General features: G+C 41.6%; 1 protein-coding gene across 1 annotated transcript in view; it reads right to left on the bottom strand.

The window, feature by feature from the left end:
- Window positions 1–2,252: 2,252 nt before the first annotated feature.
- Window positions 2,253–14,943, bottom strand: part of GLDC (glycine decarboxylase) — a 67,999-nt gene continuing 55,308 nt past the window's right edge. The window contains exons 19-25 of the mRNA XM_050945453.1: window positions 14,642–14,754; window positions 12,861–13,002; window positions 10,779–10,890; window positions 8,935–9,030; window positions 4,972–5,144; window positions 3,671–3,751; window positions 2,253–2,957 (exon numbers count right to left, since the gene is read on the bottom strand). Of these exons, the coding sequence (XP_050801410.1) occupies window positions 2,814–2,957; window positions 3,671–3,751; window positions 4,972–5,144; window positions 8,935–9,030; window positions 10,779–10,890; window positions 12,861–13,002; window positions 14,642–14,754 (861 nt within the window). The 3' untranslated portion in view covers window positions 2,253–2,813. The remainder of the gene's footprint in view (window positions 2,958–3,670; window positions 3,752–4,971; window positions 5,145–8,934; window positions 9,031–10,778; window positions 10,891–12,860; window positions 13,003–14,641; window positions 14,755–14,943) is intronic.

Here is a 14,943-nt window from a genome sequence, read left to right as displayed (position 1 = left end):
GAAGTGAACTGAAAAATACTATATTTTTACAGTGCAAACCATTTGTAATAAATATCAAGTGAGCACTGTACACTCTGTATTTTGTAATTAAAATTGATATTTAAAAATGTAGAAAAACATCCCAAAATAATGTATTAAATTTCTATTGTTTAAGTGTGATTAATATTTGAGTTAATCGTGTGAGTTAACTGATTAATCGAAGCCCTGCTTTTCATTCATCTACAGTAACCTGATAATTACAACCACTGCACTTCCATTGCACTAAGATGTACAATAGTGACTTCAAAATGTAAATTCACCTTTTGTCACTTCACATCCCCATGGAATATATTATGGAGTTACCATTTTAGACAAGCTGAAATATTTGTAAAGGAAGATAATATCTATTGATAACCTAATCTATGTATATTGGCACTATAATAGCAAAGAAATCTTGAGTTCAATTGCAGGAATCTATCCTCTACCTTGAACTACTCTATCCACGTTGGACATTTCTACAGTCGACAAATGCATCCTTAAAAACAAGTTAGTATTCGCAAATACGGATAACTATTTTCCCACTGAAGGCACGGCTAGAGAGAAAAGCTTATACTAGTTTGCAGGAAATAATATAGGGTGCCTCACCCATTGAAAATAATCAGTCTCCATGGCTTAATTCCAAATAATTAGCATGTCTCCCTGGTTGTAGTTCTACTCATGAGTGACTCCAGCATTTCTGTTTCTACAATTGAATACAAAATTATAAAATGCCAGGAGTTCTGACTCAGCAGGAGCGGTAAGAATTATAAGCAGCCGTTTTCCTATTAAAGAATAACTAACAGCATTTCTGGAATACAGTTTCTGGGGATCCTTTCATCATCAACAGAATACCTTACCCAAATATTTTGTGGAAAAATAGGCATCTCCCTAACTACAATGGAAATTCAATTGTGAAGAGAGCTCAGCTCTTTTGTAGATCTGCACCCAGAAGTCCAAAGCCAGGAAGTGATCTCACTTTCAGGTGATGGCAGCAAAACTTGGTGTATTTTTTTCCATTTTAAAAATCATCACTACAGTGGTTACAGAAGCTAACAATGCATTGATAAGTAGAGTGGCAGAAGTGCTTCTGGGATGTGTCAAACAACTAAACATTGTGCACAAAAAGCATCAGAGGGCAGATGCAAGATTAAAAACAGATGGGGATTCTGCATGCTTCCATTATAAGAATAATCCCTGTGCCCACTGAAGTGACACCTAGTTTGGCTTCACTGGTTCTAATACTTTAGGAGTACCTCTCTGCACACTACTCTGAGAATAGGGAAATCTGTGGAGACATTTCAGAGCAAGAGGAGCCTAACTTGTAAAAGTTAGGTCTAAGATATAGGATGGAGACCCTTTAGAAGATCTAGTGTCTATTGTAAGACACATTTTCAAGTGAAGGTTATTTTTAGTTCTGCTATTGTTTAGTTTTTCATTGTTTCACGTTGAGGTGAAACAGTAGGTGCTGTAACTGAGCTAATTACACCTTCTAGTGAAAAAATGTGGGGGAAAATTTTACGCCTCAAAAGTATTGTTTTTTTGAATGTCACATTGTAAAGGGATGAAGAGTAAAAAAAAAAAAAAAAAAGCTTTCTTCCCGCACCCTTTCAATCGTTAACTGTAATGTTTCATTTACCAGATACAGGTAATTATATGTATGGCCCTGTGTAACATGATTTCATAGAGGGCACTGAAATTGTGAAAATACTCCCAAACTGATTTTTTTTTTATATATAAAAAAGGATGCTTTCAAGGATGGAATGAATTTTACAAGTAATCTGAGTCAATTTTAGTCAGTGTCATTCCAGCCTTGCAATTGACTATTTGTACAGGTCATTCTGTGCAAAAGCCATGAAACTCAATACTTTGCCATTTTGTCATGAATTTTCTTTAAAAAAAAAAAAAACAAGGCCCTAATTATATGGCTCCCATCACCACAGTACCCAAACAATAGTTCAGGTTGCAACTTTTCAGCACCTACATAAAAGCTTCATTTCAATTTATTTAAATGATATACTGTTGTGTGACTTCATGATGAAAGAGCTGAGGAGAGGACCAGGGGACAGAAAGGCGGCACTTTCATTACTGGTAGATAGGCACAGAAGTTGAGTAAATTTGTGATATTACCAAACAAACAAACATTTGACTGCAGCTTTCACTTCTTGTAGGATCTACATCTCTTCTGGTATCTTTGACAACTCAATACCAAAGAAAAATTAGACTGGGAAAAGCCATTCTTAAAACTCTAGTGGACTTTATTGGAATATAAGCATTGACAGGTAAAAAACAAAAATACCACAGTTTAATATTAATCAATTACCACAACCAGAGTCCATGGTAACAGATTAGGTACATTAATAACAAAATCTACTTCCTGTGCTTATACAAAATGTAAACAATTACTGTAGCAGTTAATATTTAATGGTTACTGTCATATGAAATACCTGGAATAAAAATTATTCATCTCTCCTTACAACCTTGAAAAATTCTATGTTATTATTTAAAGTCCTTAGCGCACAAAGAGCAGCAGACAAAAGGTGCTGAATCAAGGCAACTGTAACATTAACTGTTCTTGATACTGAGGCACTGAATCAACTCAGTTTGCTGCCCCCTACTCTAGCGATTGTATTTATATTTTAACTGATCAGCGGTTCAATTAACAATATGGTGATTACAAAAATATACATAGTATATAAATCCCCTTAGCGAGTGCAGGGAAAAAGAACGCTGTCATGGCAGACTGAAATGCAGTGGTAAGGCGTGAATCCAACCACCTGGAAATAAAGGGATAAGACCTAGGAGGATGCTCTCTTCTGTTCAGAAAAGGGAGATTCATAGACTTCCATTGGTGGGCAGGTACAAACCAGATGCTGATCTCCATAGATGTCATCGATTCGAGCAATTGTGGGCCAAAATTTGCTTTCAGGCTTCACAAATGGCTAAATACAGAAAATGTGTTTAGAATTGGTGATGTACCATTCATTAGCTCAATGTCTACCCAGGATGCACTAGCATCATTTAGGTATCAAAACATAAGATCAAAGGTCTGCCCGCTCCTTTGAAAGGCTCCGGAGTGCCCGATAGCAGTATACATTTGCATTCCTCATCTCAGAAGGGCCTTATATGATGACAGTAAAGCAAACAAACAACTTCCTCCTCATCAGTCAACATCTTGTCAGAATCTAAACAGAGTTCTTTGCGATGGAGTCTGTGTAGTGCCTAACCCCATAGAACTCTGATCTTTTATTAGGGATCCTAGCACTACTGTAATACAGATAACCTTGCACAGAAGAAATGGAACTGAGGGGATTCCTACCTAGCTTCTCTCAGGGGCAAGGGTAGGGTGTTAGAAAGCCAGGTTAAGGTAGGTAGAGAGCATGTTTTGCAGAATGCTGAAGTCAAACAGTACCTCTGTTTGGTGAAAGGAAAATAGTTCATTTACTATAGATCAGATCTAAACCATTAAGTGAAGGTATGTAAACAGGATAAATATTTTATTTAGATAAATTGAGTTTACTAAAATATTCTCCATGTCTAGGCTCAAAATACTGCCAGACTAGCAACCAACCACGAACAGAGCCACATTTACCTTTTGGTCAGAAACTAATGAACATTGGTAATTAAGAGATACTAAGATTAAATAGCTACTTACTAGTGGGAAAGCTGCTACTTCTCTGGAATAAGGACGATCCCAGTTAGGGGATGTAATGCAAGTCAGAGTGTGTGGTGACATCTACAACAGAATAAAAGCTAGTTAAAACATGCAGGAGAACTGGATTCAAATGAAACATACCACTCTACCAACCCCACAAATCCATATTTTGCTAACAAACATCTTCAATAGTTCAGATTAGTGCTGAGGGTTCTTGTGTATTCAGCATGTTTAATCAACAACATGAAGATGGATTTTTAGAAAAGGAAATGGACTGAAGTGATTCCGAATATCCATTTTTCCCCAGCTTTACTGCAGACATTACTTCAGAGATGAAAATAAAAGAGGGAAGTGGAGAGAGGCTGGAGCATGAGGGAGCTGGTTAGAGTGGCCGTGAATTTTTGTTCCTTCTGCCTTGCTAGATTTCAGAATACAAGAACAGGAGCAGTAATCAGATTCTTCTCCACTCCATAACTTTGGTGTTGGGCAACTGTATTCCTCATTTCCATTACAGTACAAGTTCCAACCCATTTGACTTTGGGGGAGGGGGAAGCGAGGGGGCAAGAGAGAAACTTCAAGCTACACGGAATCGTCTTCAGGTCTAAGAGCTCTGTGCAGCTCAAAAGCTTCTCTTTCACCAACCAAAGTTGATCCATAGGGACTATTACCTTGTGTCTCATCTCCTTGGAACCAATGTGGTTACAACCCCAATACAAAGAAAAAAGAAGTCAGGTATTTAAAAACCCAGTGCAATCAACTTGAAACACAGAATGAGTTTCCAGAGATGAGTTACAAGTAGTTTTGGGTACTATACGTGCTCGAGTGCCTCTTCCAATTTTTATGTTTTTACGATCAAGTTTTGGGGTTGGTTGCCTCTTCTGAATAAGTGACTGTCATTCACCCATTACTATGTAAGAGACCAAGAAAATACAAACATGACAAATTAAAATACACACACTGTTCACAAACTTGTCAGAATTTTTTCTCCAGTCTATCAGATAGTCACTATAGACAGGACTTCTGACTAGGTCAAGTCTAAAAGATTTCAGGGAAAAGCATTTAAGTTGATGGAACCCTTTAAATGCACCCAAGATCTGTGAAATTTAGACAAATGTTTACTCAAATTTGCACATCAATGAATGGTTTATTCCTTCAGTTTCATATTCTCATTTGCATACAATGTTTCCTACAGTACTGAAAATTTCAGAAAAGAAACCTTTGGTAGCACTACAAATAAGATGACTTCAAACAGCAGAAATGGAGACAGTGGTGTCATAAAGTTGGCCTGCATGTCAGCTCACCTTTAACAGGTTAACTGTGGAGTCCATTTTGCCTTCCTCTATTTCAGCAATTTCTTGACGAATGTTGATCATTGCATCACAAAATCTGTCCAGCTCTGCTTTGTCTTCAGATTCTGTTGGTTCAATCATAAGGGTCCCTGCCACTGGCCAGGACATTGTTGGAGCATGGAAGCCTGAATAAAAAGGAATCCCATCACTGATTACAGGGTACTTGTAAGCTAATAGAGTATTAACCAGCAGCTGATGTGTTTAGTTTTCAGAAAAGCTGAAAAAGAAAGTTCTTAATTACAGTTGCTTTCAGGGCCGGTGCTACCATTTAGGCAGCCTAGGCAATCGCCTAGGGTGCCAGAATAATTGGTGGGCAGCATTTTGCCGGAGGGGGCGGCAGGCAGCTCCGGTGGAGCTGCCGCAGTGGTGCCTGCGGACGGTTGGCTCCTCGCATGGCTCCGGTCAATCGCCTGCAGGCATGACTTGCGGCAGCTCCACCGGAGCCGCGGAGCGCCGGACCCTCCGCAGGCACCACTGCGGCAGCTCCACTGAGCCGCGGGACCAGAGCGCGAGGTGGCGAAATTCCCATCCGCCTAGGGCACTGAAACCCCTAGCGCCGGTCCCGGTTGCTTTATATAGACCTTCAATCATTAGTGTCAGCAGATTAAAATCATACAGCTGGGCAACATGCCAGAGGGCATATAGGACAGAAGTTAAAATCTCAAAACACACCAGTCTCAGTCCAAAAGGAAAACCACCAGTTCCATAGTATTGTCTACAGTACATAGAAAGCCAGAAGTCTGACTACAGTAACCCCTCACTTAACGTTGTAGTTATGTTCCTGAAAAATGCAACTTTAAGTGAAACAATGTTAAACAAATTCACTTGTCTTATAAGATTTAATGTAAATGCAGGGGGTTAGGTTCCAAGGACATTTTGGGGAGGGCAGACAAAAGGCATTATATGGTATACTGTACAGTACTGTACTGTGGTTGGGAAGTGCCCCTGGCTTACTCCACACAGGCACAGCCCGCTGCAGGCAAGGATGCTAGGAAACACCTTTGCAGCAGCAGCTTCCCAGGAGAACAGGCTCGGATTGTGCCGGGAATGCTCCAGGCCCACCTCTTCCTGTCTCCACTCCACTCCAGGCCCACCTCTTTCCACCTCCTCTCCAGAGCACACCACATCCCCTCCTCTTCCCCCCCCCCTGCAAAGTCCTAAGCGCCACCAAACAGCTGTTTGGCAGTGCGGGAAGCGCTCAGAGGGAGAGGGAGGAGGCGGAGAAGCGGAACTTGTGCAATGCTCCCTTGTAAAGTCGAGGCTCTTCCACAGAATCTTACAAGCAGGCAGCCAAACGACATTATAAGGGAGCATTGCACAGCTTTAAACAAGCATGTTCCCTAATTGAGCAGGGATGTAACATTGAAACAAGTTAAGTGGGACAACATTAAATGAGAAGTTACTGTACATGAGATGTGAAAGCCTAACTCCTTGGCCTTCTCTTTGGTCTGGTGTCCAAAGCAAAGAATTTCTTCCCAAAAGCACTATTTCTGGCCTCTTCCCTTCACATCCACTCTTGTAGTCAGTCACTTTTTCACCCTTTTGTGACAGGCTGTCAGACAGATTATGAAAGTTGAGAATGGTGCAGTCCTTCTGTTCCCTGTAAGCTGTGCAGGTGGGCAGCTGCCCAGGAGAGATTCAAGTGTGGCACAGTTGATTAGCGGAGCCACACACATCCAACAGAATGTGTCCTGGTGTTCCCCCCCTCCCCCTTTGCAGCCACATTGCTCCTGCAGCTGCTCCCAAGACCCTCCTGTTGGCTATGCAGGGGTGGGGGATGGGGGCGGGAAGAGAAAGGAGGGTGCTGATGTCAGGGTGTCCCCCTTCCCAGCCCCTGTACCACATCTCCACAAACAAGGTAATGGGGCTGGCTCAGGACTCTCACCAGCTCTCAACAAGCCTTCAGGTGAGTGAGTGCCTTAAAGAGACAGCGCACAGTCTCAGAGACTTCCCCAGCAAAACACACACACACACACACCCACCCGCCGCCGCCGCCGCCACCACCACCGTTACTTCTTGGTACTTCCTGCAATGCACACATATTCTCTGTAATTTTATTCTTTCAAAGTGCTGTTCTTTTTGCTTTTTGACTGGTCTATGCATTTCATAATCTCTCTCTCTTACACTTAAACTTAATTCTTTGAGTAGCGAGTTCTAAAATGCCTAACTTGTCCTGGCTGGAGTAATTATCCCAACTGGTAACTTTTTAAAAATATATGTTATACAGTAAAAGCTGTTTTATCTGGCATGTTTGGGGAATGGGGGTGCTGGTAAGTGAACAATGCCGGTTAACTAAGAGGGAGAGTGGGTGCAGGGCTGAGGGGGCGGGGCACGGGCAGGCAGTTTGGTTACAGGAGGGGCTCGGGGCAGCGGGCTGGGGCACAGGAGAGATGCGGGATCTGGAGTGGCACTCACCTCTGGCAGCTCCCCCCAGCTTCTGTCCCGGCTGCTCCTAGGCGGAGACACAGCAGACAACTCTGTGCTCTGCCTCCGCCACCCCCGCAGCTCCCATTGGTTGGGAACAGTGAAGAGCTAGCGCTCAGGGTGGGGTGGAGGCAGCACGCAGAACCACCTCCTGCGCCTCCATCTAGGAGCGGTCGTGACAGGTCGCCCCTTGCGGGGGCCCACCTGAGCCGAGCACTCCCTGGATCCTGCACCCCAACCTGCTGCCCTGAGCCCCCTCCCGGAGCCCGTGCCCTGCACCCTCTCCTTCCCCTCCCCCCCCGCAACCCTCTGCCGGCCCCACACCAACCAGACTATAAACTAGAATTTCAGTGGAGATTGGAAATGCCGGTTTAGAGAGCTTTATCTGGCACTTCACCAACCGCAAAACAGCTTTTACTGTTTCTAGTGGTGGTGCACATTCACACATTACTTTGGTGCACATAACAAAATGTATTCCGCACATGGCTGGAAAAAATTAGAGGGAACATTGGTGCAGATGTGGGGCATCCAGCGAAAGGAAGATAGCACCACTGTAGGAGGGATTGGGTGAGGTAAAAGGACTAGACTAGTAACTGTCTGGTTGTCACTATTTTTAAAGTAAGCCAGATCTATAAGCCACCCTAGAAGCAGCTCAACTGGAATGTCTACCAATCGGATGGATCTGCATCATAATACCGACGCCATTATCTATCTATTTTCAAATAGTGTGATGTGCCCTCTCCTGGACACTACAGAGAGCGGGGAGGGTTTTTTTTCCTGGTACCGAACAGTTAAAACCGATTTTAGAATTAGTTATTTTATTGAGAACCTCTTACAGGATGGCATTTTAGTGACAGCTGCCCATGTTAACTTAGGAACATAACAATTTCTATATAGGAACAGACCAGTGTCAGCAGTGCATGTAGTCCAGTATCCTGTCTGACAGTAGCCAGTTGTGCATGCTTTGGGAAGTTGCAAGAAATTGCATAAATGGCTAATTAAGGAATACTTTGCCTAGAGTGGAAGTTTCTTCCTAACCTTCATCAGTGGCTGGCCTATGCCATGAAGCATAAGAAAATTTAAAAGTTTAAGGATTTAAAGTAACATAACTATAGATGCTCTCATTTTCCATAGAGGTTTGTTTGAATCTCACAAAGTTCTTGGACTAAGCCAAATCCTCGATCCTGTCTGCATGTGCCTTGCAGAGCCCAGGAGGGGGTTGCAAAGTTAACAGTAAGTCCTTTTTGCTCTTGCCTGGTGCAACAAAGAAGAGCATCTGAGCTGGATGCCCACAGTTCCAAGGTGATATTCAGCAGCTGGAGATTGTCCAAATACTGTCAACGTAAGGGGATAGGAGGGTGGTGGTATAGGAACCACCATGTTGCTACGGAACACTAGAGGACTAGAATCTTTCTGTAGCCCTTGAAGGTAGGTTTAAGAAATTCTAGTTTTTACTGCTGTAAATGACATGTCCTTTTTGGACTCTCTCACCATAGTCCTGAAGCCTCTTTGCAACATCCACAGCTTCAACATTTGCTGTTTTCTTGAAGGATCTGGCATCCAAAATAAATTCATGAGCTACATAACCTGTAGGTGAACAAAGGTTACATACTGATCTCACTTGTTGAAGAACAGAGCAGAACTACACACTGGCCTCAATTTTAACACCACATTTCTGTTCCTGTGGCTTTGTGGAGTATGCATCTCAAGGATGAACAAGGACTGTCCAGTTGGAGACTGCAGTTTCAGGAGTGCACATTTAAGAGACTATGTGAACTACAAGTGTATTTGAATATTTATTTGCTGTCCCCTTACCTCTCCATTGCCACACTTTTAAATGATTACTTGTAAAAACAAATGTCCTTGGTACACATACAGAAACAACACTTTGTGTTGGAGCGAACTAGATTTAGCAAGAGCCAAATCAGACAAATGGTCAAAGCTGCTCCTCTTATATGTGAGCATATCCTCCCAGGGTCTGTTCTTTTTATGTACCTGCCTTTCCTCCAGACAATTTAGGTTAAGTACATTTTCAGGCCTGTCCAATAATGAAGCAGGACTCTACTGCCACATGATGATTAATGTTTGGCTCATAAGGTCCCCAGATCAGCAGGTCCTGAGAAAGGAGCATGCTCAAATTCTGAAAGAAAACAGTAGCTCATTTTTCTGAATGACTCCCTCTGACCAATACTGAGAGTTGAGAATGGGCTGAGGCAGAAAACTATATTCAGCCTTGGTAGAAAAGCAGGATTAATAATATCTCAGGCCCTTGGGTGAGTAACAAGGGAAAGATCATGGATTCTCCAGAGGAAAATGCTTTCTTCCAGGCTTTTTGTGCAAGTGTGACCCCAACTACATTGCCATTGCCATCACCATTCCAGATAAATAGGGTTACTCTTGAACAGAAGATTCAACATTTCACTTCTGAACCTTTCAAAAGCTTGAGATTTAGCTTTGTATTTCTGTGAACTACTGTTCTCATTTTTAAAATACTGTCAGCAGCTTTAATCAATCTTTACTTGCTTTACAGTAAAGTATTTACATAGCTGCACACAAAGGTTGAGTATATGGAATGCATTTGGGACATTTTTGATGCCATTCAATTGAAACAGAGAAGAGACAGTCCCAAAAATAAGATCTTTCTTTTACTGACTTGAAACTTGCAATCTGATATTCTTCACAATTTCTGCCCTGCCTTAAGGGGGGGAAAAAAAAAAAAAAAAAAAAAAAAAAAAAGAGAGTGGGTAGGCAATAGCTGAACCATTGCCCAAAGAGGTTACATTTCATAACAAAAGTGTTAGGGAACTGAAACAGATCTGGATTAGTCTCCTAAACCAGCCATGCATCACCACAGGTGTTTTTAGGGTGGTAATAGGAAATATTGAATAAGAAATCACTTAAAATTCTCTTTGCTTACTGTACTGCATATTATATTGTATTACTACGTCTCACCTCAATGATTTCTTATTTAACAGTTTTTTTTCCTCTAAATTAAAATAAAAGTCTTACTTGGCAATTTGAGGAGAACAATCTCTGGTTCAAAGACAGGCAGAAGACTCATTTTACAACTTTTAACATTATTGCAGCGAATTACCAGAAGTGCACTTTTCACCTCTACCAATACCTTAGCTTCATTTTGGCTCCTGGCTAGGATTAGCACTAACTATTTCCCTCTGCCTAGTTATTTTCCTGGGAATGCTCTGTTTTTCAGTATGTGCTGGGACTGAAAACCCTCACATCAGTTTAAAGTTAACACCACATCTACAATCCAAAGTGCTATAGGAGATACTGGGAGAAACCAGAATGTCAGGAGACAAAGTAAACTCAATACTTGCCTCTTGCCCCTCTGAAAAGGACTTTGTAGTGTTTCTCTAGCCTTTTTGCCATGTAGTTAGCATTTAATATAGCAATCTCAGAAGCGTGTTTAAGACCCTTTCCACCCATCATCTGAAAAGAGCAAAAACAATATAGAACACAGGTCTGAAACAACCCTTTACCCATAAACGAGGAACAGTCTCATAGCGTAACACGTCAGTTCATAAACTCACTGCCATACACGGCATTTCCTGTTTCACCTATCCCTCTTTTGGAAGGGCGGAACCCAAGACTCACTAAAACAGGGGTCAGCAACCTTTCAGAAGTGGTGTGCCGAGTCTTCATTTATTCACTCTAATGTATGGTTTCGCGTGCCAGTAATACATTTTAAACCTTTTTAGAAGGTTGCTTTCTTTAAGTCTATAATATATAACTAAACTACTGTTGTATGTAAAATAAATAAGGTTTCAAAATGTTTAAGAAGCTTCTTTTAAAATTAAATTAAAATGCAGAGCCCCCCAGAGCAGCGGCTAGGACCTGGGCAATGTGAGCGCCACTGAAAATCAGCTCGTGTGCCGCCTTCGGCACACGTGCCATAGGTTGCCTACCCCTGCACTAAAAGCTTGGATGTTCTTCAGCGATTAGCGTGAGCAGCTCTCGTACCACAGTATTTCAGAGTACACATTTTCAGAAGATATTTAGTTTTCTTTCACATTAAATTGACAACAAATTGGCACGTTCCTTCATATGAAGGAATTTTGGTAGACAAATAAGGATGTGTTTTCTGTTTAGCAAACAGGCTAATTCACAAAACAAGGAACTTTCCACAGCCCTTAAATAGCTTTAAGATGAGTAGAGGAGGGTTGTTTGGTGTGACAGGATCAAATGCATCCCTGGATTTCCAAAGTGCTGTTCACAGTCTCTCACTTCATTTGGAGAGCAGCCCATAGAGGCTGCTGGTTTATTATCTATGCTCAGTATGAAAGAGCAGAGAGATGCCTACACATAAAATAATATGCTCTGGTGTGAATATTTCAAAATTGGAATCAGCTTACAATACCAGGCATCATCATACATTTTTAGGATAAAGATAGGAATTAGGCTCATTTTAAACTCGAGGATCTGAAGCATTTTTAATAGCGTTTACCAAATAAGTGTCAAATTAGCCCATGATTCTAACCATGTGTCAAAGTTTCACAGTGTTCCAAAATATTTAAATGTAGACAAACACTAAAGCCAAGTTCTCATGGACCCTAACCAAAGCTAATCAGATTTAATTTTCATAGGTTAGCAAGATTTCACTGAAGACCATTTTTGTCTCCCAAAGAAAGACGTTACTAGCTGCGGAGTGTTTCTAACATTTTTTAACACAATACTGCAGTATATTGAGACAAAGTAGGTAAGAAATTCGGTAAATAAGGAATTAATTTACTATTGCCAAGAAGCTCCCTGAAGAACATGAAAACCGGATGATTCTGAGAAACAGTGGGAGGACAACCCTCTTTCTTGGGTACAGTCTAATTATAACTCTGGCCTCAAGAAATATTAAAAGGCAACAAACAAGGACATAAAACAAATTGCATATGTTCATTTATGGCACTAGTTCATTGTACTGCCCTCACTATCTATAGAAGCAGCACCCCCAAAGACAGCAAGGATCCCAACATGAAATATATTCCTGAAAACTGCTCTAGGACTTCTAACAGAGGCACTGCTTGCTTTGTTTATTGTATGCATGTTTTCTTGGGGGAAAACATTAAACGGCCTTATAACATTCTGCTTGCCCAGGTGAAATATTTTTTTCCCTTTGACATGCGAGTAAAGTATAACTCCTTGAGGTGAAGGGCAAGTAATCAGATTTTGTACTTGGGTTGGAAAGTTTTCTTGGGCGTTTTGCGAGACTGCCATATACTGTATCTGAAATTAGAATGTGTGAATCAATGCTACCATTTTCATTGACCATCAGAACCCATTTGAAAGCATGAATGTTGGATAGGTCTAAAGTACTCAATTTCACCTTCCCAAATGTAGAAATGCCACTGGGAAAAAAAAATAACAGATCCTTAACTGATGCTGGGGAGGGGAAAAAAAAATCTACGCACCTTGATATAGGCCCAGGAAATAGGTAATATAGCACTGGAGCCCCAAGGGGCAGCACTGATTGTACCCAAAGGGCATGCATCCTTATCAAGCTGCAGCGCAACGACAGGATGGCTAGGCAGGTAGGGCACCAGATGATTCTTCCTGAAACACAAATACATTGATTTTAAAACACACACATTGCTGTATCATTTTGGCTAGCTTCAGAAGAGGATTCCCACTTCTTTTTTAATCTGTCAGGAATATCAAGTATAGAAATCCACTTTAATGATTTCCATACCAGTCTACATTTCCTTTATCATTCACTGCAAATAGAATCAATTGCTGTGGTGAGTTTTGCAAGATGGGCACTAGTCCATTAAAGATTAGATTGAAGACAGTTTACTTCAAAAATAAATCTGAGCTGGTAGTCTAGTGAGAGGTTCCATATTAAATTGCCAGTTCCTTACCCAGGCCTATTTACTGTTGCAAATGTAAGTCCAACACAAATCCTTGTTCTTTCCTAGACTGGTTTTTGCCCCGATCTGACCACAGATTATCAAGACTACAGTATGCAAAATCATGCTGTTTCCCATGCCATCCCATTATTGCAATGGTTTTCCTTATCCTACCTGTTTTGCTTATCTGGTGTATTTACCATCAGGACCAAAAGTTTAAGACTCTTCATGCTGCAAGAAGTCAGTGGGTTTAACAAGCAAGATGATCGTCTACACACAGAATACACATTTTCCAGGCGGAGCACGGCCTATATTTTCATTATTTGCAAACGAAACACCAGGTCATTGCCCACATTATTCTAGAATGATGGAATTCTCTCCCTTCACCATAGAATCATAGAAGATTAGGGTTGGAAGAGACCTCAGGAGGTCATCTAGTCCAACCCCCTGCTCAAAGCAGGGCCAACACCAACCATCTCTGCAGACTGGTATTTCCCAACCTGAGAAACTTTAGACTAGTCACTGGGGATGGGTGAAAGGAGAAGAAATGTAGAACAGAGAGATGCAGTAAGGGATATGGCGTAGGTTTAGGGTTAGAAGAAAGACTGGCAAAGCTGTACAACTCCAGCTGTGCATCCACAATCAACATTTTATAGCAACTGTGGGTAAAGTATGCAGTTTCTCCTTGAAAGTCACCAGCCTTTCCTCCCTAAGTAGGCCCTTTAATGCAGCTGACCATGGCTGCAATTTGCATAGACAGACCCCAGGATCAATATCAGCCCAGCTGCAGAAGCTTCTCTTCCCAACTGCTAGGACATTCCTTATAGCTAGTCACCAAAAAAAGACTCCCACCTACCCAGAGCAGCATGTAGCCTTCTAGGGAGTAAGAGAAAAACAAACAAACAAAAATGAAGTGAATAAGAATTCTAGAAAAGAAACTTCCGGGATACTGGATTGTGCAAGGGGACTATGGGAGCATCCATGTGCTAATCCATCACAAAAAGATGGAGAACCACTAGCACAGTGAGGCAGATTTTATAGCACCATTTAACTAAAAACTAACTTCTGATATGCCTGGCTCCAGAGTCATCAAGGGGTGGTTGCTTGTCAAGACTCTAGTGCACTGGCTGATGGATATGTGAGCACAGTAGTGATATCAAGACAACAATACAATGGTATTCAAATGCCAGTCTTAAAGTGCCTCAGACATACACAACAACAACTGCCGCCAAAACTAAGCCTCTCCCAAATCAGCGCTAGTGGCCCTTACTCTCAATTGTTATGTACAATTAACTAGAGTGCCTTCTCCTCCAAAGTAAATTTAAGAGCTAAAGCCTGATACTCACACTCCAATTGGCCCCATTCCAGGTCCTCCTCCTCCATGGGGAATGCAAAAGGTTTTGTGAAGGTTTAAATGAGACACATCAGATCCATAGTCTCCAGGGCGACACAGACCCACCTGTCGGAGAATCACCACCAAAAGCTCAAATGCTGTCTCAGAAAATGTATTTTTCAAATACAAACTGATCTCATCACTGCCATTTGACACTCTAGGAGAAGTCACCATTGTAGAAAGTTGCATCTGTTAATGACCTATCAACATGCTTTAGTGTCATTTCTTCAATTCGTGCCGGTTTTCTATGCAAAG

Source organism: Gopherus flavomarginatus, chromosome 3 (assembly GCF_025201925.1).
Source record: "Gopherus flavomarginatus isolate rGopFla2 chromosome 3, rGopFla2.mat.asm, whole genome shotgun sequence".
NCBI lineage: Eukaryota > Metazoa > Chordata > Testudines > Testudinidae > Gopherus > Gopherus flavomarginatus.
Note: the sequence above shows the minus strand (reverse complement) of the source record. Positions and strands in the feature narration are given on the sequence as shown.